General features: G+C 41.0%; 2 protein-coding genes across 3 annotated transcripts in view; one reads left to right on the top strand and one right to left on the bottom strand.

Annotated features, from left to right (window-relative positions):
• LOC126293192 (uncharacterized) overlaps nucleotides 1-26437 on the top strand; it is a 70907-nt gene that overhangs the window by 38958 nt on the left and 5512 nt on the right. The window contains exon 2 of one of the 2 annotated variants that reach the window (XR_007552250.1): nucleotides 26180-26301. The gene's annotated coding sequence lies outside the window, so the exon portion shown is untranslated. Of the gene's footprint in view, nucleotides 1-26179; nucleotides 26332-26437 lie in introns of both variants that reach the window. The other variant, XR_007552249.1, reaches the window with a different exon arrangement.
• LOC126293191 (thioredoxin domain-containing protein) overlaps nucleotides 732-26437 on the bottom strand; it is a 38510-nt gene continuing 12804 nt past the window's right edge. Inside the window, exons 3-6 of the mRNA XM_049986308.1 lie at nucleotides 22298-22436; nucleotides 15071-15223; nucleotides 11108-11233; nucleotides 732-2346 (exon numbers count right to left, since the gene is read on the bottom strand). Of these exons, the coding sequence (XP_049842265.1) occupies nucleotides 2187-2346; nucleotides 11108-11233; nucleotides 15071-15223; nucleotides 22298-22436 (578 nt within the window). The 3' untranslated portion in view covers nucleotides 732-2186. The remainder of the gene's footprint in view (nucleotides 2347-11107; nucleotides 11234-15070; nucleotides 15224-22297; nucleotides 22437-26437) is intronic.

Genomic DNA, 26437 nt, shown 5'->3' with positions numbered 1-26437 from the left:
TTTGCCAAATCGCTTGAAAGATGCACAGTGTCTGAACTTCCTGAACAGTGCCTTGCTGAACTGCTGGAGGACGTTCCCTTGGAACTGTGAACTAAGTTTGTGATTTCAAAATGACGGTGCTCCACTGCAGTCACAGGGCCGGGACATACCTTAGAGACAACTTTGGGCAGAGTGTAATCGGAAAGGGATGCCCAGTCCCATGATATGTTCACTCCCCTGACCTATCCCCTCTCGACTTTCTCTCCTGAGGTTACGTAAAGTACTCTACACCAGTAGGAACACTACCTGTGCTTACGGTGCACATATTCACAGTCTGATACGCTCAGAGGGGTGTGTCAAATATTACAGAGAATCAGACAAAACGTGGTTCATTGTTGTGTATTATGTAACAAAGTTGCCAGTAGTCACACTGAACACTTACTCTACAGTAGCGAAGCGACAGAGATAGTTTACAGTATTTGATGGTACTCTGCATCAACAAACCTTTTCCAAACCACAGTAACCTGGTGTTTCATTTTGCTTAACCAAAGCGTAGAGTGTGCCTAGCGCTGCAGAAACTTTATTTCACATTTCCGGTTACAGGTTCCTTACATCAAGACATTCATAGTTGCATCCTCTACAGCATTCGAAATTTTTAAAATATAATTAGTTTTACTCATCAGCAATGCATAATTACAATTTATGAAAGTCGCATTTGCTAACATGAGGAACAAAATAAAAATATACGCAACTCTACAAGGTTCACATTTATTTTTCTTAACAAAAAAAAGAAAGGAAAGGACAGGGTTAATAACACTTACTGTGAAGTTAACTTTCTTTTATTATGCAAATGTGAAAAAAACTTATTAGACGTTCGGATGCCAATACTTCACATGATATGCACAAATCAACCTCAAAAATCCACATTTTACATCATTGTATACATTAAGTTCAAGCCATTAGAGTAAAAATTATATTAAAAAAGGAATGTGAACATAAGTTTCTCATTATAGAGCATTCCATCACAGTACTTCTGTTTTATTTCACAAAAAATAGCTTTCCAAATGGTACTGTAAAGCTTCCATTAAATATAATCTGCTAACACGTGTCAATTGTTTACACAACCATACACACTTTTTAGTTACCTCCCAAGACAAAAGAATATAAATTGGTGAGAAAGAAATACACATTATAATACAGCAACTTTGTAGAATTAAGGAAAATGCATTAAGTAGAGTAAAGCTGCCATTTTTCTGGAAAAACAGACCATCGGAAGCACTTGGCAACAGAGCAATGAGATTCTATATCTTGCCTCGTGAAAAAGCTTGCTCATTATCTTTCAGTTCACTTAATTATTGGTCACTAAGTTACAAAATTAGTCAGTATGTACAATGGTAAGATCGTCTTGCCATGTTACAGCAAATGTTCCTTCCAACCTCAAGCAACAGTAAATGCAGTACCTCATTTTTCACACGGAAGAGGGCTCAAAAACTCGGCTGAAGAGTAATCTGAGACACACAATTCAATACTAAATTTGAACTGAAAGAGCCCAATAAGGAGCCTCGACATCCAAATTAAGTAAAACTCTTTCTCCCACAAATTTCAGCAAAATGTGACCAGCAAAAGTCAGATAGATCTGGAAGCAAATGTGTTCGCATCTGGAAAGGCAATATACTATTCAGCAGTAATTATGTCCACATAGGGCAAATTGTTCCAGTATTTTCGTCTGGAAAGAGAGAGCCATTTTATACCCCTCTGGTGGACAACTGATAAGCTCTTGCTCTAGTTCTGCAGTTCATTTGAGAAAGTATTTTTTTATTTGCATTTTGATAATAGAATCAGCAGTATTATAACAGTTTTGTTATTCTTATACCACTATATCATCTGACTGAACTAAGTACAATGTTAACAAACAAAAATTTATGAATATTGGAAAGGGCTGTATGTTTTGGACAGTTTTAATTGGAAGCATACATGATGATTTAATAATACTGCTGATCCTATTTCTTCAACAAGATTATGAAAACAGAATAACTGTAATGGAAAGTAACAATTAATACTACCAGATGCAGTACACGTGTTTCTCTTCCGTGTGACAGCTGCCGGATGACTACCGTTAGCGAGGTCACAGCTTGGCGAAATTCGCCAATGGCACGCAATGTTCACACGGTCACAGGAAGACACAGAACACAGTTCAATGTCTAAAATTACTTCTTCTTTTTTGTGGGTGCCGCTTTAGCCGAGCGCGCTCGCCGGCAGGAAAGGAGGAACACAAGGATCGTGCCGATGACACTGACACCCAAGCCCGCTTGCCAGTAAAGAGGATTGTCGCGAAAAACTATTGCTATCCTTTCGACGAGATCATCACTGAAACAGAAGGAAATAATGTCCACAATATGACAGATTGTTTTCTCACACAAATACTAAATCTATTGGAGATGTGACTACAAATGGTCAAAAGCACTGCCTAACCATCAGTTACGGGCCGCAGGTTTCTTTACAGAAGTACACTATGATGTTGCAACTAATTATTAGAAAAAGGAGTAAAATAGGCATTGAGTAGCACCAGGTTAAGAAAAAGATGCCACACAGAAAGAAATGTGCCTAAGGCACCGAATCTACATGACCTGCATCTGCAAACTAGGTTACAGGTAACAGTATACTCATGTCTGAAAAGGACAAGGATGACTATTATTATCATTATTCTTGTCACCATCATCATTTTTTTTCTCTTCAGTGTGTAAAACGTAGGTCATTAGTGGCAACATTACTTTTACTGTGTGACATCTACAGTTACCACATCATACATCGACTTTATAGGGTTATACTTCCGCAAGGGAAGAGAAAAGAGCATCAGTGTGGGAAAATGAATGATGTAAACTTCCTTTGATTCAAGTAGTTCCAAAGCCACAACGTACATTATAGTGGATGTATCACAATTAATAGTTAAAAGTGACAGGGGTGAATATATATGATAACAGAGGGTGACGCATGGGAGACTGACGGTTTTTAATGAAATAATACTCAGCCAACTTTAAAATTAATGCATGTTTATTTACACAAAATCAATGCTCATTATTTGCCATTTTAGTTAACAAAGTTATTTGTGAAAAATAATGTTGTCAAGGTTGTAAGTACGCTGTTTAGGTTTTTATGTTGGTAACGCCACATAGCGCTCTATATGAAAATCACTGACTGTGCTGTGTGAAGTCTGTGGCTGGTTTGCATTTTTGAAATATTTGCTATTGTAGTGTTGGGCAGTTGGATGTGAACAGCACGTAGCGTTGCGCAGTTGGAGGTGAGCCGCCAGCAGTGGTGGATGTGGGGAGTGAGATGGAGGAGTTTTGAGAGCGCACGATCTGGATGTGTGTCCATCAGAAAGAGTAAATTTGTAAGACTGGATGTCATGAACTGATAATATATATAAAAGCGCTGGCAGGTCGATAGACACACAAACAAACATAAACACACACACAAAATTCAAGCTTTTGCAACAAACGGTTGCTTCATCAGGAAAGAGGGAAGGAGACGGAAAGACGAAAGGACGTGGGTTTTAAGGGAGAGGGTAAGGAGTCATTCCAATCCCAGGAACGGAAAGACTTACCTTAAGGAGAAAAAAGGACAGGTATACACTCGCGCACACACACACACATATCCATCCGCACATACACAGACACAAGCAGACATTTGTAAAGGCAAAGAGTTTGGGCAGAGATGTCAGTTGATGCGGAAGTAGAGAGGCAAAGATGTTGTTGAAAGACAGGTGAGGTATGAGCGGCGGCAACTTGAAATTAGCGGAGGTTGAGGCCTGGCGGATAACAAGAAGAGAGGATATACTGAAGGGCAAGTTCCCATCTCCGGAGTTCTGACAGGTTGGTGTTAGCGGGATGTATCCAGATAACCCGGACAGTGTAACACTGTGCCAAGATGTGCTGGCCGTGCATCAAGGCATGTTTAGCCATAGGGTGATCCTCATTACCAACAAACACTGTCTGCCTGTGTTCATTCATGCGAATGGACAGTTTGTTGCAAGTCATTCCCACATAGAAAGCGTCACAGTGTAGGCAGGTCAGTTGGTAAATCACGTGGGTGCTTTCACACGTGGCTCTGCCTTTGATCGTGTACACCTTCCGGGTTACAGGACTGGAGTAGGTGGTGGTGGGAGGGTGCATGGGACAGGTTTTACACCGGGGGTAGTTTTACAAGGGTAGGAGCCAGAGGGTAGGGAAGGCGGTTTAGGGATTTCATAGGAATGAACTAAGAGGTTACGAAGGTTAGGTGGACGGGGGAAAGACACTCTTGGTGGAGTGGGGAGGATTTCATAAAGGATGGATCTCAATTCAGCGCAGGATTTGAGGAAGTCGTATCCCTGCTGGAAAGCCACATTCAGAGTCTGATCCAGTCCCGGAAAGTATCCTGTCTCAAGTGGGGCACTTTTGTGGTTCATCTGTGGGAGGATCTGGGTTTGAGGGGATGAGGAAGTGGCTCTGGTTATTTGCTTCTGTACCAGGTTGGGAGCGTAGTTGTGGGATGCGAAAGCTGTTTTCAGGTTGTTGGAGTAATGGTTCAAGGATTCCGGACTGGAGCAGATTTGTTTGCCATGAAGACCTAGGCTGTAGGGAAGGGACCGTTTGATGTGGAATTCACATTCACTGTTCTAAGTGCCATCAATGTGAACAAGAGTTGACGGAGAAGTGTAACCAACGGCACCCCATACCACCACACTGGGTGACATGCCAGTATGGCGATGACGAATACATGCTTCCAATGTGCGTTCACTGCGATGTCGCTAAACACGGATGCGACCATCATGATGCTGTAAACAGAACCTGGCTTCATCCGAAAAAAATGATGTTTTGCCATTCGTGCACCCAGGTTCGTCGTTGAGTACACCGTCACAGGCACTCCTGTCTGTGATGCAGCGTCAATGGGAACCGCAGCCACGGTCTCTGAGCTGATAGTCCATGCTGCTGCAAACGTCATCGAACTGTTCGTGCAGATGGTTGTCGTCTTGCAAACGTCCCCATCTGTCGACTCAGGGATCGAGACATGGCTGCACGATCCATTACAGCCATGCGGATAAGATGCCTGTCGTCTCGACTGCTAGTGATATGAGGCCGTTGGGAACCAACACAGCATTCCGTATTACCCTCCTGAACCCCCCGATTCCGTATTCTGCTAACAGTCATAGGATCTCGACCAAAGCAAGCAGCAATTTCGCGATACGATAAACCGCAATCGCGATAGGCTACTATCTGACCTCTATCAAAATCGGAAACGTGATGGTACGCACTTCTCCTCCTTACACGAGGCATCAAAAAACATTTCACCAGGCAACACCGGTCAACTGCTGTTTGTGTATGAGAAATTGGTTGGAAACTTTCGTCATGTCAGCACGTTGTAGGTGTTGTCACCAGCGCCTACCTTGTGTGGATTCTCTGAAAAGCTAATCATTTGCATATCACAGCATCTTCTTCCTGTCAGTTAAATTTCACGTCTGCAGAACGTCATCTTCATGGTGCAGCAATTTTAATGGCCAGTAGTGTATATTTTGTATTCATTATGCTGTTCATTCCATTCAAAAAATCAAGTAATTCCTCTTCACATTCACTGAGGATAACAATTTCATCAGCAAATATCATTGATATTGTTTCACAGTGAGATTTAATCCCACCCTTGAACTTTTATTTTTTTCTGTCATTGCTACTTCGATTTATAGATTGACTGTCAGGAGCAAAAGACTGCATCCTTTTTAAACTGAAAAATTCATTCTTGCTCTTCCAATCTTATTCTTCTCTGTTGGTTCTTGTACATATAGTATATTGCTCAGCTTTTCCCACAGCTTGCTCCTATTTTTCTCAGAATTTCAAACATCTTGCACCACTTTCTATTATCGAACATTTTTTCTGGGCCAACAATTCAGTAAGTGTGTTTTCATTTTTCTCAAATCTTCATTCTCTTTATCAAACACACTGTCAAAACTGCCACTCAAGTGTGTCTACCTGTGCTACAGCTGAAGTGTCATATCAGAAATCTTCCATTTTCTCTTTCATTTCCCTTTATAAAATTCTTTTCAGTAACTTGAATGCATGGCAGTTCTTAGCATTCATAAACAGTCTGAGGGAAGTGGCTAACAGTGAAGATCCATAATATCTCACTACGTAAAGAAAGAGAGAGAGAGAGAGAGAGAGAGAGAGAGAGAGAGAGAGAGAGAGAGAGCTTTTAACAGAATAATTTAGATGCAATCATTCCATTCCTCCAGACATTTTACATCTACATTAAACCCCAGACTTGGTTCGCCCCAAAATAAAAATAGTTCACGTAAGTCACTCTGTCACTACTCCCACCCACACAGTTTGATGGGATACACAAATGTACATAGCTAGGAGGAAAGTATTTACAGATTTGGAAAAAAAAAAAAAATCCCACAAGGATTTTTCTTTAACAATCACACAATCAAGGCTTTCACGAACAGATGCCCTAGTTACTGATCAAGTCTTCCAGGCTATATGGCCGTGGTTGAAAAAAATGTTTCTTCTTTCTTTGCCATAAATATTACAGTAAAACTGCAACAGAGAAGGATGTGTAAGACATGCTTGTTTAAATTTTCCCTCTGCTTATTCATAAATGATATGGTAAAATGGGAGGACTTAAGTTTTTTCTGTTGCTTGGAGTAAGACAGTTTGCCGAATATTTATGCAGAAAAAGTAGCAGTTCTTTGCAGTCATATCCATCACTGATAATCTACTGCATCCCTAACAGTGTATTTGTTGCCCTTGCAATGCAACACACCAAAACAAATACTAGAATGAGACTGATTTAAAACAATGGATCGATAAAGCTATTACTTTACAGTTCAGTAATGTGTCGCAGTGTCAGTCAACCTATCTTCAATTACAACAATCGCAGACTTTCGGAATCCGCCTACATTTCCACATTTAGTATTTGGAGTCGAGTACTGTATTAGTCCATTTGTAGAAGCAAAGATGAAATGTGCCTCTGATATTATTTCCCTACCTGTTACTTATGAAATACACCCTACACATTATTGCCATTCAAAGCCACCAGATATAGTTTATCTGACTGTCTACAGTAAACTTACAACACTGAATGAGGTAAAATTTTGTAAGACAATACCAGATTTATTGAACGAATTACTGGTGAATTAGGAAGACATCTACTATAAGCTAGCTCCAATATTATGAAGCAAATTGTTTGATGTTAAATTTAACCAAGGAAAATTAGTAACGATTAAATGCCTCCGCCATCTGTCAAATATTAGTGCTTTATGTGTGTTGCAGTCCCCAAACATTAATGTTTTATTCACATACTTAAGAGGGGAAGGCAACTGCCGCACTACCTGCTGGTGCATACTGGAACTAAGGGTACATTTGCACACTGCAGACCTCGCGGCAGCAGAGGAGCAAAAGAAAGGCAGTCGCCACTGACCACAGAGGTGACAGAAGACAGATGCCAGCTGCCCTGGAAATAAGCAACCAGCAAGTACAAGCTCACAATGAAAAATAATGGCTACAAGTGTATCGAAGTATGTAGCCTGGGGGTACTCGGAGACTAGGTGAGCACGTACAGGAAACGGGCCTCACAATCGAACTCCCCACACAGCTGCGAAAACAGCACAGGTGTGTACAGGCAAACGAGTGCCCTTTTTTTTGTGCAAAGCATCTATTGTCATACGTCAGGTAAACATTTGTTACACTTAAATGTATTTACGTTAGGCTTATTTCAATATACTCACAGAGAAGGGTTCTTTTTTCTGTCTCACATGGATTTTACAAATTCTTGGTAAAACAATATCTTCCTCAATTGACAGGAAGCCCCGTAGTTGCAGTTGCTGCAATGTGACCAAGAGAAGACAACAACTGCACTGTCGAGAGCCTCACTGCTGATTCTTTTCCTTCTTCTGCTTTCATATTAGGCCTGCTAGCAAACACTTGAGGCACAACTTTAGCTTTATGCTTTTTTCAATCATACTCCATCTGATGACTATTTTCTTTCCTCTCTTCTGCTTTCTTTTTTGGAACTGTTTTGTCTTTGAAGCCTTCCTCTCTCTTAATTCTTTTTCTGTAAGAAGGGTTGGGGGTGAAGGGAGGTGGGTGAGGGGGAGGAGCTGCAGTTTAGTGTTTAACGTCCTGTCGACAACGAGATCATTAGAGACAGAGCACAAACTCTGATTACGGAAAGATGGAGAAGGAAAGCAGCCCTGCCCTTTTGAAGCAACCATCCCAGCATTTGCCTTAAGCAATTTATCAGGATGGCCAAATACGGGGTTGAACTGTCATTCTTCTGAATGTGCTAATGACTGTGCTACCCAATTGGTTGCTTCTGTAAGAGGCAGACAAATGAAAACAAGATGGATGCAAAAAAGTAAGTGAATATTTATTATTTCAAAAGTAATTGCCATAACTGTTAATACATTTACCCCTCTGTGAGAGAAGACTGTCAGTGCCATCACAGAAAATTTTTGTGATTGCCTACAGATCCACAATTATACCCAGACATGTGCCTCATTGTACAAAATTAATTTGTGGGCACGAATGTCTTGTTTTGGGGCATCAAAACTGTGGAAATCACACATGGAGAGATTAGAACTGTATGGAGGATGTGTAAGGGCTTCCCCGTGAAACTTCTGCACTGCAGTTAAAACAACAGGCATGATAACCTTTCTCTTTGACTGCAAAGGAGCATTGTGCACTGACTTTTTGCAACGTGGCACCACAATTAACACACAGTGGTACATGGAAACTTTGTAAAAACTGGAACTCCCCATCAAGACCGTACATGGAAACTTGGTAAAAACTGAAGCTCCCCATCACGACCAAACACCCAAGAAGGTTGATTATGGCATAATTCCGTTGCAGAATAATGCTCAACCATATGTTGCCGAGATTGTTTTGTCAACACTATAGAAGTTTTGCTGGGAAGCCCTTATGTGTAAGTGCTTCTGCAGGCAACAACAAACATTATCCTGTGAAGGCACTGACCATCTTGTGTCTCAGTGGAGTGATTGTATAAACATTCTCCATCAGTACCAGTCTCTACCCATGTGAATTTTATATTTTTGGAGACCTGAACACACTTATTTGTGTGCACCGACTTGCAATGGACAAAGAGGTACAATGATCTTTCTGTAGGCAACCACAAAGATTTTTCCAGGAAGGCACAGACCATCTTGTCTTATTGTGGGATAAATGTACAAACATTTACAGTTTACTTACCTTTTTTGCACCTGTCCCTTTCTCATTTGATGGCAGTGGGGGTGTGGTGGGGGAGGGGGGGGGGCACAGTAGGCATCAGTTGACCTGATCAATAAACCTGTATAGGCACACTTTCACAGTTGTAACTATTCTTTTGCAGTCAGCTTCACATGAGATACGATGCTGACATGATGCAGCGGCCAAACAGACAGTCACCACATTTAACGCATAGCAGCAATTTTCCTGTGGAAAATTTTGTGAACAGCACGGACCCTGTCACTCTACCTACGTCTTTTGATAACAATACCTCTCTGTCATAAGAACGACATAATGAGTTCAATTTGTTGCAACATCTTCAATCAAATCACATATCTATTTTAACATTCTGCATGAACATATTTTGTTTCCTAGGTGACAGTGTGGTTCTGTGTCAAAATGTTTCTAGAAGTCAAGAAGCATGGCACCTACTGGAGGGTACTACATGGGTACCACCTCAGAAGCTGCTACAATGATGACAAGGGAGAGAAACGAGCTGCATTCTGAAATGCTTCCTTGACCATTTCAAAGACAGGCGTGCCACACAGATTCTACAAGTTATGTTTTCAGCATGACTGAAAAATAATAGAGAAATAAGCTTTCCAATCCAATAAGAGAATCTTATGGAGCGTGGGCTGCTCTGCAATCACCAATTTCTTTCATACTCATAGGATGTGAAGCTCAATGCCTGAACATCAGTATACTAAAGCACTATGACACAATTCTCAAAGAAAAATCACCTTCGAAGAATATGAGATTTCCGGGTGGTCATAAGTACAAAATATATGTAGATTTTTTTAATGTGACATGTGTGTTTTGTGGAAGTGTGTGCAGACAGGGTTAAGTTGCTGTGGCAGGCATTTCGTTGGGGATGTGTGGAGTTTGTTCTCATGTAGGGCTGTTCATTGTGTTTGCCATTTTTATGATATTTTGTGCTCATTTCATGTACAATGTGAAGATGTCATCATAAATTATGCTCAACATGATGTGATTAACTAAAAGAAAAAAAAGAACGTAGCAAAGGGAGATTGTGATCATCAGGTCAGTGGTTTGAATCTCACTAGTATTTATCAGCAAATGGAAATGTTAATTAACAAAAAATGAAACATTTTAAATAAAAATAACATATTTTTATTTTTAATTACTAGCCACATGAAAATAACTCAAAATGAGTAATGAGATTTTCTAAATGGAAAAAAATGCATGACTATAATACCAATCAATCCCTAGAAGTAAAAAGTACTTAATTTTGTACATGTTGTTTCACACTTTTGTATCAAATTTTAATTGCATTTTTGTGTGAATAGCAATTAAAATAAAAACATGTTATTCTGATTAAAACTTATGATTCAACATATGTTAACACTTTCATTTGTAAACAAATACAAAATTTAAAAAAAAGAAAAAAAAAGCTATGTGAGGAGCAAGATTCAAACCACTGACTGCAATTACAATCTGATGAACTACAAATGAAATCATTTCAAAATTTTACAAATGTTTTAAAATTAACAGCACTCAAAAAATCTTATAATCTTCAGAGATGGTAAGTATAAAGGAAGTCTGAGAAGGTCATTATCAGATACCCTTGTCAATTGCATCACAATCACGATTTCCCAGTGGCAAATGTGCCATATTTCAAATATAAATAATCACTTTTATTTAAGACTTTTATACTTCAACATTATAGCAATTCTGATTTTTTTTTTAACTTTGGATACGTAATAAGATGTTACATGGCCAAGTTATGGACGTTGGTGAGCAAAGAAATAAAAACAAATACTTTTATGACATGAGTGAACACACCACAATTTTCTCCCAGTTGTTGGTGTACCATAATTCTATGTACAACATATATCAGTCATACTTGGTGTACTTACAATGGACTCTTTGGTACTGGCACAGGCTCTGCAGCGACATTTTTGAACCAGTCTGAGGCGAACAGCACAAACGAGTCAATGTCATATTTGTGGATATTGTATCTGTACAGCCTTCCATGCCTGAACCTGGAATGGAATAAAGCAAAAATGACATACAATGCTCAAAAACAACAATATACTAAATTTAAAAAAAAAGCAAACCACATATCAACAGGAAACTGAACATTACTTTTTGCAGTTTGTTTGCCATCTTGGACACAAGATATCCACAACTGTTATTAGTACTTTGAATAAAAAGTTTCAGAACAACACTTTTACAATGTTTCATCACCTATCCATGAGAAATTGCGTTCATGAAGCTCTTTTATGCCTAGGCTGGCATCACATTACTTGCCTTTACCAGTTGATTAGTGACAATTGGTTTATTCATCTTGTGACATTTATTTATCATCTGATTAAGGTACAGGAGACAGACAAAAATTTAGTGTTATATGAAATTATAGCCAATGACATGGAACAGCATTCCAAAATTAATGCTTTTTCCAGAAGAACTGTTACAATTATGTAACAAGGTTACCATTTTATACATTGACCATGCTGTGAAAGGAAAACGAGCAGAAATATGGAAAAGGAATTAAAACTTGCAGAAAATAAATATAAAAAATGTGAGCTTTAATGACAAAACTGTAATTCTTTCAGAAACAGCAAAGGACATGGAAGATCAGGTGAACGGAATTGACAATATTTTGAAAACAGGTTATAGGATGAACATCGAGGGAAGTAAAAGAAGACTGATCGAATGCAGTCAAAATAGGTGATGTTCAGATCAGATGACGCTCGAAAGATTAGAATAGTAAAGACACTAAAAGTAGTAGATGAGTTTTGCTATTTGGTCGGCAAAATAGCTGATCATGCCCAAAGTAGGGAGAATACAAAATGCAGACAACCATAGCAAGAAAAGCATTTCTGAAGAAGAAAATGTGAATCAAAGTGTTAGAAAGTCTTCTCAAGGTATTGCATTGTATGTTAACCAGGGGCCTAGAAACGACGGAGACGCTCCGTTCCCACTGCACCCGCAGTGGTCCACAACCCCATTTCATCCCCCCCCCCCCCCCCCCCCCCCCTGCCACCCTACAACGAACCACTCTTTCAGGGTTATTGTGCGGTTTGACCCCCGGTGGACCCCCAAGGGAACATCTCACACCAGATCAGATGAGTGTAACCCCTATGATTGCATGGTAGAGTAATGGTGGTGTACGCGTACGTGGAGAACTTGTTTGCACAGCAATTGCCAACAAAATGTAGCTGAGGCAGAATAAGGGGAACCAACCCGCTTTCTGCTGAGGAAGATGGGAAACTGCCTAAAAACCATCTGCAGACTGGCTGGGTCACCAGATCTTGACACAAGTCCACCAGGCGGATTTGTGCTGGGGACCAGGCGCTCCTTCCCAACCCGGAAAGCCGTGCGTTAGACTGCACGGCTAACCGGACGGGCTTTCTGAAGGTACTTGTCTGGAGTATACTCTTATATGAAGTGAAACATGGACAATAAAGAGTTCATACAATAAGAGAACATAAGATTTTGAATTGTAGTGCTACAGAGGAATGTAAAAGATCACATGGGTGGATCTGATCCCTAATGAGGAGGTACTGATCTGATTTGGGGGGAAAAAAATTATGGCACACCCTGACTACATGAAAGAATTTTCATTTTGGTAATGGAGGTGCATGGGATAAAAACGATACTGTGAGCAAGATGGTTCAACAGATGTAGGTTGCAGTAATTCTACATCTACACCTGCATCGATACTCCTCAAATCACATTTAAGTGCCAGGCAGAGGGTTCACCGAACCACCTTCACAATAATTCTCTATTATTCCAATCTTGTACAGTGCATGGAAAAAAATGAACACCTATATCTTTTGCTGCAAGCTCTGACTTCCCTTATTTTATTATGGTCATCATTTCTCCTTAAGTAAGTTGGTGTCAACAAAACATTTTCACATTCAGAGGACAAAGTTAGTGATTGAAATTTTGTGAGAAGATTCCACCGCAGTAAAAACTGCCTTTCTTTTAATGATGTCCACCCAAATCCTGTATCATTTCAGTGATTCACCCTCTCCTATTTTGCAATAATACAAAATGTGCAGCCCTTCTTTGAACTTGCTCGGTGTACTCCATCAATCCTGTCGGGTAAGGATCCCACACTGCACAGCAGTATTCTAAAAAAACACAGAAGTGTAGTTTAAGCAGTCTCTTTATTACATCTGTTATATTTTCTAAGTGTCCTGACAATAAAACACACTCTTTGTTTAGCCTTCTCCATAACATTTTTCTATGTGTTCCTTCCAATTTAAGCTGTTTGCAATTGTGCATCCAGGTTGGCCGGACTTATGGATTCTGACTACTGGCTGTTTATTTGCAGTGCTATACATGAAAAGAACCCTTTTTTCCCAAGTACACTGCCCTACTATGCTCTGCAATTGTCATTTAATTCTGTAATTTTTATCTTGATGCCTTTCCTGTACCACTATTGTGTTTATAATTTTGCTCCAGGTCTGAGAGTAGATTAGTAACAGCTGAAACCAGCAATTTCATTACTGATTATCCAAAACTGTGATTATGATAAAAGTTTCCCTAACAAACAAATCTCTCGCACACCATTAATGCCTTTCCATCAGCAATACTTCTGTGGTTGTTCAGTGACACTTGCTGAGCAGTTTGGTGGAAGAAACCCACAACCTCTGGCAGCTCGGTTGGTTGGTTGATCTGGAGGGGGGAGGGGCGGTGGGGTAGGGGGTGAGGGGAAGGGACCAGACAGTGAGGTCACCAGTCCCACCAGATTACGGAAGGATGGGAAAGGAAATCAGCCATGCCCTATTAAGGAATCATACTGGGGCAGCCGGAAGTGATTTTGGAAAACACTAAATCTACATTAGGATGGGCGGAAGCAGGATTAAACCATCGTTCTCGCTTAAGCGAGTCCAATGTGCTAACCACTACGCCACCTCGATCAGTCCTGTGGTGGCTCGTTACAGAGTATTAGTGTAATCACGACTTATTCATTTGTTATCCAAATTGCCTTTGTGTGTGTTAAAATACCTTCACAACAGTCCAAAAGCCTGTAATATTTAATTATGAAAATGTACAACGCAAAACATAATATTGCAACAACCCTAAGACATATGTGAAAGTACTGTGATGCAGTTTCACTGCAATCAACAAACCTGTACACAAGCTGTCATCAGCCAACTCTTTATCACTAAACCTACCTAACAATAAAGCAATACTTAGCGTAAGTTTGAGGCGAAGTGTAAAGTCGACACAGCGTGCACCATTAGTGAATGGATGAAGTTTATGTCTGCACAAGAGACACAGAATGAATGTGTGTGTGTGTGTGTGTGTGTGTGTGTGTGTGTGTGTGTGTGTGTGTGTGTATTTCTAAGGGATCAAACTGCTTAGGTCATCAGTTCCTAGACTTACACACAACTTAAACTAATTTATGCTAAGAACAACATGCACACCCATGCTCAAGGGAGGACTCGAACTTCCGGTGGGAGGGGCCACATAGTCAGTGACATCGCGCATCTGACGGCACGGCTACAGGGAATATATAGTTGACATTTGCACTAATGTGCAGATATTTTCTATGCAAATGCAGATACAGCGGTAAAAGGGGGGAGGGGGTGAGGAGGAGGGAGAGGGGACAAGAAATTGAACCAAATGCAATTACCATGTAATGAACTACCACAGACTGTTAGTCCCTGGTAGCAAACTGCTCAGAAAAGTCTTTGAACGGCCTCTGAAATTTTGTCTCTGCAGTTTGGGTTCACACTTTAATTTATGTTTATTGTTCACCGTAGTATGTTCATAGTGGCAATAAGAATACCTGCACTCTGAGTTATGAACATTTTAAAATTATTACTGAAGTGTTCAGTAGCAAAGAGGAATCTCGTACTTACAGTATGAAAGTAGGCGCCCGCGACACTGAGAACCGCCTCGCAGTTGCCGAGTTAACGTCAACACGAGCCACGTTGACACGGCCGCGCAGCTTGGCACCGACAGCTTCCCAGCGAGCCATGAGGCGCCCGCACTCTGCACAGTCTGTCCCCTCACTGTGAGCAGGCAAGAGCAGAATTTGAAATGTTGCAATCTGATATGCCTGGTTTTTTAAACAAATACCAACAATGACACTCTATTTTACACAATTTCACAAAAAAATTTACAGGATGGAAATAACTGAAATGGTTCAAATTGCTCTGAGCACTATAGGACTTGACACCTGAGGTCCCCAGTCCCCTAGAACTTAGAACTACTTAAACCTAACTAACCTAAGGACATCACATACATCCACGTCCGAGGCAGGATTCTAACCTGTGACTGTAGCATTCATGCAATTCCAGACTGAAGCGCCTAGAACCGCTTGGCCACCGCAGCTGGCACAATTACTGAACTATATGAAATAAAATTGTCATAACTTCTCAATAGTTTGTGTTAGGGCAGTCAAACTGCACAGTTAACTGTGGGGCATGATGGGAATTAGTATGCGCAAAATGTCATGGTACAGTGTGCCTGTGTGTACAGCACTTGTGAAAGCCTACTATGCAAGCAATAACAGCCCAACTGCAGCTCAAAAGAAGTTTGTGACAAAGTTCAAGCTAAAGTGTGCTAACAATCAAGAATTTGATTTGCACATCTCAGAGAACAGGTAGGATTTGTAATGACAGTATTGGAAACATCAGTTGGCCAAAAAGGGTGAAAATGCCTGAAAACATTGAGAAGACACGCACTGTGTTTCAAACCAGTCCCAGAAAATCAATCAGATGAGCTGCATGATAGGTGGGAATCAACTGGGAAACACTGCGACAAACTGTTGTTGAAGATTTGCATCTCTTCCCACACAAAATTTAAACCCAGCAGCCATTAAGCCCCAGGGGGGCATGGAACAGCACTTATGTTTTGGCAACACTATTGTTCACAAGATTGATGAACAGGACTTTGTTGTGAATATGGTTTGGTTTAATGATAAAGCCCACTTTCATTTGGAAGGGTTCGTCAATAAGCAAAACTTGCGCATTTCGGGGATTGAGAATCCGTATTTCACGATGGAAAAGTCACTTCACCCTCAACAGCTGACTGTGCAGTGTGCATGTCCAGTCACAGAATAATCGGTGGGATATTCCTCGATGGCACGGTGGCTACCGAACGGTAAGTGAAGGTTTTGGAAGATGATTTCATCCCCATGATCCAAAGTGACCCTGGTTTCGACAAGATGTGGTTTGTGCGAGACACAGCTCAAACCCATCAAAGCAGGAGAGTGAGTCCTGGGGGAGTACTTTTGGGACCACATTCTGGCTCTGGAGTATCCAGAGGCCACTGGCACGAGCCTCCATTGGCTATCACATTCTCCGGATCTGAACAAATGTGACTGTTTTTTGTGGGGCTATATTAAAGATGATGTGTACAGTAATAACCCTAAAACCATTTCTGAGCTGAAAACAGCCATTCAGGGGGTCATCGACAGCATCGATGTTTCCACACATCAGCAGGTCAGGCAGAATTTCGCTATTCGTCTGCGTCACATCATCGCCAACGGTGGTAAGCATATTGAACATGCTGTAACCTAAATCTGAATATCTGGAGTAATGTTTACATGTCGAATAAAGTGTGTGCACACTGTAGTTCATAACGAATTTAAGTTTTTTTCATATAATTCAATAAATATCACCCTGTATATTCACAGTAAATGTTTTCCACTAATTGTAGCCTCCAGAACAATTTCTTGAGAAGAAGTGAAAGGGTAGCGTAAGTAATCTTTCCTCAAGACAAGGGGTCATCCAATATCAAACATTCTCACCATAAAGGGGAAAGAACTTCTGAAACTGTATACTGCATGCAGAGCATAGTGTGGAAATAATGTTGCCAATGTGGAGAAGAAACTAGAACAAACTGAAATGTGGTGCCTGGTACTATAAAAGTATGTTGGTAATCAATGGTGATGTAAATAAAATAGAAAGAAACTTCCACATGGGAAAAATATATTAAAAACAAAGATTCCAAGACTTACCAAGCGGGAAAGCGCCGGCAGACAGGCACTTGAACAAAACACACAAACACACACACAGAATTACGAGCTTTCGCAACTGGCAGTTGCTTCGTTAGGAAAGAGGGAAGGAGAGGGAAAAATGAAAGGATGTGGGTTTTAAGGGAGAGGGTAAGGAGTCATTCCAATCCCGGGAGCGGAAAGACTTCCCTTAGGGGAAAAAAAAGGACAGGTGTACACTCACACACACACACACACACACACACACACACACACACACACACACACACACATATCCATCCGCACATACACAGACACAAGCAGACATATTTAAAGGCCTTTAAATATGTCTGCTTGTGTCTGTGTATGTGCGGATGGATATGTGTGTGTGTGTGTGTGTGCGAGTGTACACCTGTCCTTTTTTTTCCCCTAAGGGAAGTCTTTCCGCTCCCGGGATTGGAATGACTCCTTACCCTCTCCCTTAAAACCCACATCCTTTCATTTTTCCCTCTCCTTCCCTCTTTCCTGACGAAGCAACTGCCAGTTGCGAAAGCTCGTAATTCTGTGTGTGTGTTTGTGTGTTTTGTTCATGTGCCTGTCTGCCGGCGCTTTCCCGCTTGGTAAGTCTTGGAATCTTTGTTTTTAATATATTTTTCCCATGTGGAAGTTTCTTTCTGTTTTATTTACAACACAATGTCTTGTATTTAAAAAAGTCTGCAATGAGATAACTATAATTGGGGTATTGAAAACAACTCTTGATCAATATACTTCAACTGAATAACTCAACAGCATATAAAAATAAATAAATAAAAAAAATATGCATGAAACATGGTAGCGAAATCATGGCTTCAAGTATTCAGTCAAACTGTAAATCCAAATATGAATACAGAGAGTCAAATTCATGGAAACTAATTACAGTTGATATCAATGTTGTGAAAAGGGTAGAGTGGTACTCACCATTTTTTCACAGTTCTTTTCATAACATTGGCATTAGTCAACCATGGATTGTACATTGTTTTTCTTGATGCAATAATTTACCAACAGCCGTATGTATTGCAGAAATTTATTTTATTTTATGAACCTCTATGTGCTACCAGTTTCGGCATTACATTGATGCTATCTTCAGGCTCCACACGTTATAGTCGTAAAACTGCTATACACGGAAGGAGCCAAATAACTGGATCTGTGAATCAAATCGTCATGCAACAGCTCTTGTTGGCCAGGTGACACACACTAGGAAACAACGCCGTTCGTTGGGCAGCAGCACGTACAATGCGGTGTTACAACATGAGGAGAAGATATCCCTGTCTGACTGTTTATAAAGCACGAGGTGATGTTGAGTTAGTCACTCAACCTGTTAATGGATAAGTGTCTTTACATGGCCCTTCTGTTTTTATGGTACATGGCCCTTCTGTTTTTATGGTACATGGTCCTTCTGTTTTTATGGTGGCTTTGTTTAATTTTGCTATAGACAATGCAGCAGATTATGATCATGACAATGGCTGGGAGACTGTTGCAATAGTACATTACCCAGGAGACAGGAGTCTTCATTTGGAGGACTGGAGAGTTTTAATGACACAGTCTGTGTCGCCTGGCCACCAAGAGCTGCTGCATGATGATTTGATTCACAGAAGCAGTTATATGGCTCCTTCCGTGTATAGCGATTTTACGATTATGACGTGTGGGGCCTGAAGATGGCATCAGCGTAATGCCGAAACTGTTAGCACATAGAGGTTCATAAAATAAAATAAATTTCTAAAGTACATACGGCTGTTGGTAAATTATTGCATTAAGAAGTTCATGCCAGCCATTGCTCCACGGTCCATAATGGATCAACAAAGATGTCGATTGTATGTATGGTGAGCAGCAATCAATCATTTACACAATATTGTCACTATTCCATCCTGTATTTTTCCACCATTTTATTTTGCTCTACAGTTGATGTCATTTACACATGAGATGGTATGCACTGAGATGAATCTCACAATGATAATGAAAACTTTGTTCTAGTGCACTGGGCAGTGTTGTCTGTCCCCATCTCAATAATTCTGGTACATCTTGTTGAGGGACATGGAAGGGAAGCAGTGGTTGGGAAGAGAGTGAGACAGGGTTGTAGTCTCTCCCCGATGCTATTCAATCTGTATATTGAGCAAGCAGTGAAGGAAACAAAAGATAAGTTCGGTGTAGGTATTAAAATTCATGAAGAAGACATAAAAACTTTGAGGTTCGCCGATGACATTGTAATTCTGTCAGAGACAGCAAAGGACTTGGAAGAGCAGTTGAATGGAATGGACAGTGTCTTGAAGGGAGGATATAAGATGAACATCAACACAAGCAAAACGAGGATAATGGAATGGAGTCGAATTAAGTTGGGTGATGTTGAGGGAATTAAATTAGGAAATGAGACACTTAAAGTAGTAAAGGAGTTTTGCTATTTGGGGAGCAAAATAACTGATGATGGTCGAAGTAGAGAGGATATAAAATGTAGACTGGCAATGGCAAGGAAAGCATTTCTGAAGAAGAGAAATTTGTTAACATTGAGTATAGATTTAAATGTCAGGAAGTCATTTCTGAAAGTATTTGTACGGAGTGTAGCCATGTATGGAAGAGAAACATGGACGATAAATAGTTTGGACAAGAATAGAATAGAAGCCTTTGAAATGTGGTGCTACAGAAGAATGCTGAAGATTAGATGGGTAGATCATATAACTAATGAGGAAGTATTGAATAGGATTGGGGAGAAGAGGATTTTGTGGCACAACTTGACAAGAAGAAGGGATCAGTTGGTAGGACCTGTTTTGAGGCATCAAGGGATCACCACTTTAGTATTGGAGGGCAGCGTGGAGAGTAAAAGTCGTAGAGGGAGACCAAGAGATGAATACACTGAACAGATTCAAAAGGATGTAGATTGCAGTAGGTACTGGGAGATGAAGAAGCTTGCACAGGATAGGGTCGCATGGAGAGCTGCATCAAACCAGTCTCAGGACCAGGACTGAAGATTACAACAACTACAACAACAACAACAACAACGTGTCTAGTCTGAGGCAATAAAGGGTAAATAACTGAATGTCCCCCCCCATGAACCATGGACCTTGCCGTTGGTGGGGAGGCTTGCGTGCCTCAGCGATACAGATGGCCGTACCGTAGGTGCAACCACAACGGAGGGGTATCTGTTGAGAGGCCAGACAAACGTGTGGTTCCTGAAGAGGGGCAGCAGCCTTTTCAGTAGTTGCAGGGGCAACAGTCTGGATGATTGACTGATCTGGCCTTGCAACATTAACCAAAACGGCCTTGCTGTGCTGGTACTGCGAACGGCTGAAAGCAAGGGGAAACTACAGCCGTAATTTTTCCCGAGGACATGCAGCTTTACTGTATGATTAAATGATGATGGCATCCTCTTGGGTAAAATATTCCGGAGGTAAAATAGTCCCCCATTCGGATCTCCGGGCGGGAACTACTCAGGAGGATGTCGTTATCAGGAGTATATAAAGCACTGAAAGACCTGAGTCGAAACAAGGCCCCCGGAGTAGACAACATTCCATTAGAACTACTGACGGCCTTGGGAGAGCCAGTCATGACAAAACTCTTCCAGCTGGTGAGCAAGATGTATGAGACAGGCGAAATACCCTCAGACTTCAAGAAGAATATAATAATTCCAATCCCAAAGAAAGCAGGTGCTGACAGATGTGAAAATTACCGAACTATCAGTTTAATAAGTCACAGCTGCAAAATACTAACGCGAATTCTTTACAGACGAATGGAAAAACTGGTAGATGCGGACCTCGGGGAGGATCAGTTTGGATTCCGTCGAAATGTTGGAACACATGAGGCAATACTGACCTTACGACTTATCATAGAAGAAAGATTAAGAAAAGGCAAACCTAAGTTTCTAGCATTTGTAGACTTAGAGAAAGCTTTTGACAAAGTTGACTGGAATACTCTTTTTCAAATTCTAAAGGTGGCAGGGGTAAAATACAGGGAGCGAAAGGCTATTTACAATTTGTACAGAAACCAGATGGCAGTCATAAAAGTCGAGGGGCATGAAAGGGAAGCAGTGGTTGGGAAAGGAGTGAGACAGGGTTGTAGCCTCTCCCCGATGTTATTCAATCTGTATATTGAGCAAGCAGTAAAGGAAACAAAAGAAAAATTTGGAGTAGGTATTAAAATTCATGGAGACGAAGTAAAAACTTTGAGGTTCGCCGATGACATTGTAATTCTGTCAGAGACGGCAAAGGACTTGGAAGAGCAGTTGAACGGAATGGACAGTGTCTTGAAAGGAGGATATAAGATGAACATCAACAAAAGCAAAACGAGGATAATGGAATGTAGTCAAATTAAATCGGGTGATGCTGAGGCAATTAGATTAGGAAATGAGACACTTAAAGTAGTAAAGGAGTTTTGCTATTTAGGAAGTAAAATAACTGATGACGGTCGAAGTAGAGAGGATATAAAATGTAGACTGGCAATGGCAAGGAAAGCGTTTCTGAAGAAGAGAAATTTGTTAACATCGAATATAGATTTATGTATCAGGAAATCGTTTCTGAAAGTATTTGTTTGGAGTGTAGCCATGTATGGAAGTGAAACATGGACGATTACTAGTTTGGACAAGAAGAGAATAGAAGCTTTCGAAATGTGGTGCTACAGAAGAATACTGAAGACAAGGTGGATAGATCACGTAACTAATGAGGAGGTATTGAATAGGATTGGGGAGAAGAGAAGTTTGTGGCACAACTTGACTAGAAGAAGGGATCGGTTGGTAGGACATGTTTTGAGGCATCAAGGGATCACAAATTTAGCGTTGGAGGGCAGCGTGGAGGGTAAAAATCGTAGAGGGAGACCAAGAGGTGAATACACCTAAGCAGATTCAGAAGGACGTAGGTTGCAGTAGGTATTGAAAGATGAAGAAGCTTGCACAGGATAGAGTAGCATGGAGAGCTGCATCAAACCAGTCTCAGGACTGAAGACCACAACAACAACAACAACAACTGAATGTACAGACACACTGGACTGACAATTAACTTCACACACACACACACACACACACACACACACACACACACACACACACACACACACACACACACACACACACACACACACAACAGGTTTACAGATTGTACAACACAATAGGTCCCTGCATACTCACAACATGACAAACCAGTCCCCTGTCGTGGCTCCACTGGCCGCCTGGGTCAGGTGCTCAAATGTGTCATCCGTCAGCTCCTTCACTGCAGGCTCTCTGTTTTCGCTGAATGTGTGAAGGATGCTGTCATCATTTAAAGGACCTGTAAACATAGAGTGGACTTTCTTCAGGCACACACATTAACAGGACATTTCTAGAATAAATCCGACCAGTGGTCCACTAGACGTATACAATGAAGAGCCGAAAAATTACGACAGCTGCGCACCACGATACTGAACACTACCTGGGGCACCGCAGGTATGGAATGCGGTAAGGAAAGTATATAAGTACAGCAGAGGTTGAATGGAGAATCACACTTCTGACGATATGGGCTGATAATGGAAAATCCGCTGATGTAAGTGACTTTGACAAAGAGCATGTTATTACGGCCCGGTGCCTGGGAAAGTGCATCTTAGAAACTGTGAAGTCGGTCGGTTGTTCGAGTGTTAGTGTCGAGTCAATGTACGGGAAATGGCTGAAGGGCAGTGAAGCTACAGGTAGATGACAAGGTGTTTCACATTTAAATGTTCTGCTACCCACTCAACCAAATTATAAAGTGCCACATGCAAGGTGCTTCATTCAACTTTGTGACTGTCTCTTCTTTGTCAGTAGGCATAAACACATTATAATCAGAGTGCATATTAGCTGTTGTCTGAGGCTCTCCATTACGTCCACTTCCATTTTGGGACTGTTACCTACTTTAGAACAGATTCAACTCATAATTTTTTTTTTTTTTTTTTTTTTTTTTTTTTTTTTTTTTTTTTAACATTTCATATAGCCAATTTACAGACTGGGCATCAGAAAACTATGCCGAAGACTAACTTACCACTGTTACAACACAATTTCTTAAATACTTATACAATAATCAGCTTCAAATACAGTCATTGCTTAACTGAGACTTTTTACAATTTACAATTAAAAGTTAATTAATTACATGAAGCCAAATGTGGCATTAGTTACGAAAGTAAACAATTGAAAATCCAGTCTGGAATAATGACAATATTATGAAAAGGATAGTTCTTCTCAACATACAGTGTAGATGCTGAGTCACAGATGGGCACAAGTAAAGGACTGTCAAACAAAGTTTTCATCATTATGGATGCGGGTGTTGCAGCTGGAGATGGTTAATATGATGGTAAGACCGTTTGGGGGGGATTCCATGAGTCAAGCAAAAATGGTGGTGCAGTATGTGGGACTGGGTTCTGGCTAGGGATGGTTACTGTGTTCCCACTGAAAGAATATTTGCTCTTGTAGACCAACACCTTTGGCCTATTACCCGCAACCTACCCTCCTATGTAATAGATACCAACCATTTCCTCCACCAACTATCGACTAATGTCCCCAATGCCCATAGCCTTGCCACTATTGAACACAACTTTTTCCAACATCGAAGAGAATCCAAACTTACAACCTCCTTCTTTGTCGCCATGATCAACTATATCCTCACCCACAATTACTTCTCCTTTAAAGGCATCAGCTACAAACAAATCTGGGGTACATGTATGGGCACCCACACAACACCATTCTATGCCAACCTAGGGGCCATCTACAAGAACCCTTTTTCACCACCCAGAATCAAAAACCCCTCACCCGATTCAGATTCAGTGATGACACCACCACGATCTGGATTGAGGATTAGGACACCCTACAACATTCCGCCAGTACCTCATCACCTCCTCCCCGACTTGCTTCACCTGGTCCTCCTCGAGCCAACAAGTCACCTTTCTCGATGTTAACCTCCACCTCAAAGATGGCTATATCAGTATCTCCATCTATATGAAACCTAGCAACCACTTGCAATACCTCCACTTCAACAGCTACCACCCATTCCACATTGAAAAGTCCGTTCAACACAGCCTAGGCAACTGTGGCCATTGTATCTGTAGTGACGAGCAGTCCATCGTGAAATGTACAAAGGATCTCACTGAGGCCTTCTCATAAATAACTCCTCCCCCCTCTCCCCACATTTTTTTTTTAAACAGATCTCCTGTGCCTTATCTCTCCAGTCATCCATCACTTCACAAAGATGCACTCTGGCCACCCACAGAGGAGCATTCCCCTCGTGACTCAGTAGCTACCAGGACTGGAGCACATCTTAGCTAGGGCTTCGACTACCTCTTGTTATGCCCTGAAATGTAGAATGTCCTACCCACTATCCTTCCCATCCCTCCACAGTGGTATACCCCTGCCCATCAAACCTACTCAAAATCCTAGTCCTTATCTACGCAATCCTGCTCCCAACCTATTGCCTTGTAGCTCATATCGCTGTAATAGACCTAGATACAAGACCTATCCCTACAACTTCCCACTACCATTTGCTCCAGTCTGATCACAAACATCAACTATCCCATCAAAGGCAGCGCTATGTATGATACCAACCATGTGACCACATTCTACATGGGAATGACAACTGACAAGCAGTCTGTCCTCAAGAATGGCCACTGACAAATAGTGGCTGAGAAACAGCTGGACCACTGAGTTGCTGACCACACCACCCAACACAATATTCTTCATTTCACTGACTCCTTCACAGCTTATGCCTTCCCACCAACACTATCTTTTCTGAACTGCACAGTTGGGAACTCTCCCTGCAATGTATTCTACATTTCCATAAACCTTCTGCCCTCAACCTTCATTAGTCATTGTCCTTTACCCACCCATCTCGTTCCCTGTTCCCATTCCAGCACTATAGTGACCTCTATTTCACCAATGCACCCACAGTCTTACTTCTCTCCTTTCCTGCTACCCCTGCCCCCACTCCCCTCCGTCTAACTTTCCGACCGCACCTGTATGCTCTCACAGACAGCACTTTACCCCCTCCCCCCCCACTATCCTGCTATCCTTCCCCCTCTGTGCTCCAGCCTCCTCCTTACCTCCACCACATGGATGCTTCTCCCATCATGCGGCCTCGGCAGCAAGACACTGTGGCCACGTGTGTTTGAGTTGCGTATGTGAGCACATATGTGGGTGTGTGTGGTATGTGTTAGTGTTCGTTGTGTAATTCCGGTAAGGGCCTGTTTGACAATCTTTTTGTTGTGCCTATCTGTGGCTCAGCATCTCCACTATATGGTAAGTGCAACTATCCTCCTCATAATGTAGTCATACTTACAAAATTACAAAATACAACTTTCTGAGATAAAGCACACCAAAATAAATATGGTTATTTCAAATAACACTGTTTCTGCTTTTACAAAATATTTTAGAATAACTACAAATGTATTTGACACTATAAGTACCAGGCTTCACCTAAGCACTAGTAGTATAGTGTGGGTCATTTTTGCCCCGCAGTAGAAAACCACTGTTTTATTCATATTTCGGTGGTGTTTTGAGTGTCTTCATGTTGACAATATGTCTCTAAAATGAATAGTACACTGTCAGACATAAATTTTCAGAGGTCAACTTTTTTGTTTTAAATTATACGGAAGAAATTCCACAATCTTTCATCAATTGCCGTTAAAACAAATTTAAGTAAAACAATGTTACAATGTTTTTCTTTATAAAAAGACTGAAACAGAATCAAAACATATTGTTTATGCGAGTGTTAATAGAATTTTTACTTTTATAGAAAAATAAGGAAAGTACCAAATATTTGTGCAAGATTCTAAAATGCGGCAGGTGACTAAAATGCTCTAGGTGTTTTCTCACTTGCTGCAGTTGAGGAACTAAAACATATACAACTAAAACATATACACAAATAACTTAAGAACAAGGTTTTGACAGAATTGCCTAAACTGGGATTCATACATTCGACAAGAGTTTTTGCTCGGCAGCTTTTGCACACATAATTGTTGCACTTGAAGCATACGCCTCATGTTCTATTTCCCTTTGTTGTTCTGTTGTTTGCAGGAAACCTAAATCAAGATCTCCTACTTCCATATCGGACAGAGCTGATATCGAGTGCCTGCAAGGGGAGACTGGCTACTGTCTGCAGTTTGTAGAGTGTAGCAAGCTCATCTGCTGCTCTGAGGGTAAAGTCTCGACATGAGATCATCTTAGAGGTAAGTAATTTAAAAATTGTGTGAGTGCCAATTATGACAAGGTCAAGAATATTGTAAAAGACACTCACAGGCCATCGGTGAGTGCCAGCTAGATTCCAGCCTTAGT

The sequence above is a fragment of the Schistocerca gregaria genome, chromosome 10 (genome assembly GCF_023897955.1).
Source record: "Schistocerca gregaria isolate iqSchGreg1 chromosome 10, iqSchGreg1.2, whole genome shotgun sequence".
NCBI classification, from domain to species: domain Eukaryota; kingdom Metazoa; phylum Arthropoda; class Insecta; order Orthoptera; family Acrididae; genus Schistocerca; species Schistocerca gregaria.
The sequence above is the reverse complement of the archived record's forward strand: the minus strand, read 5'-3'. Positions and strand labels throughout refer to the sequence as shown.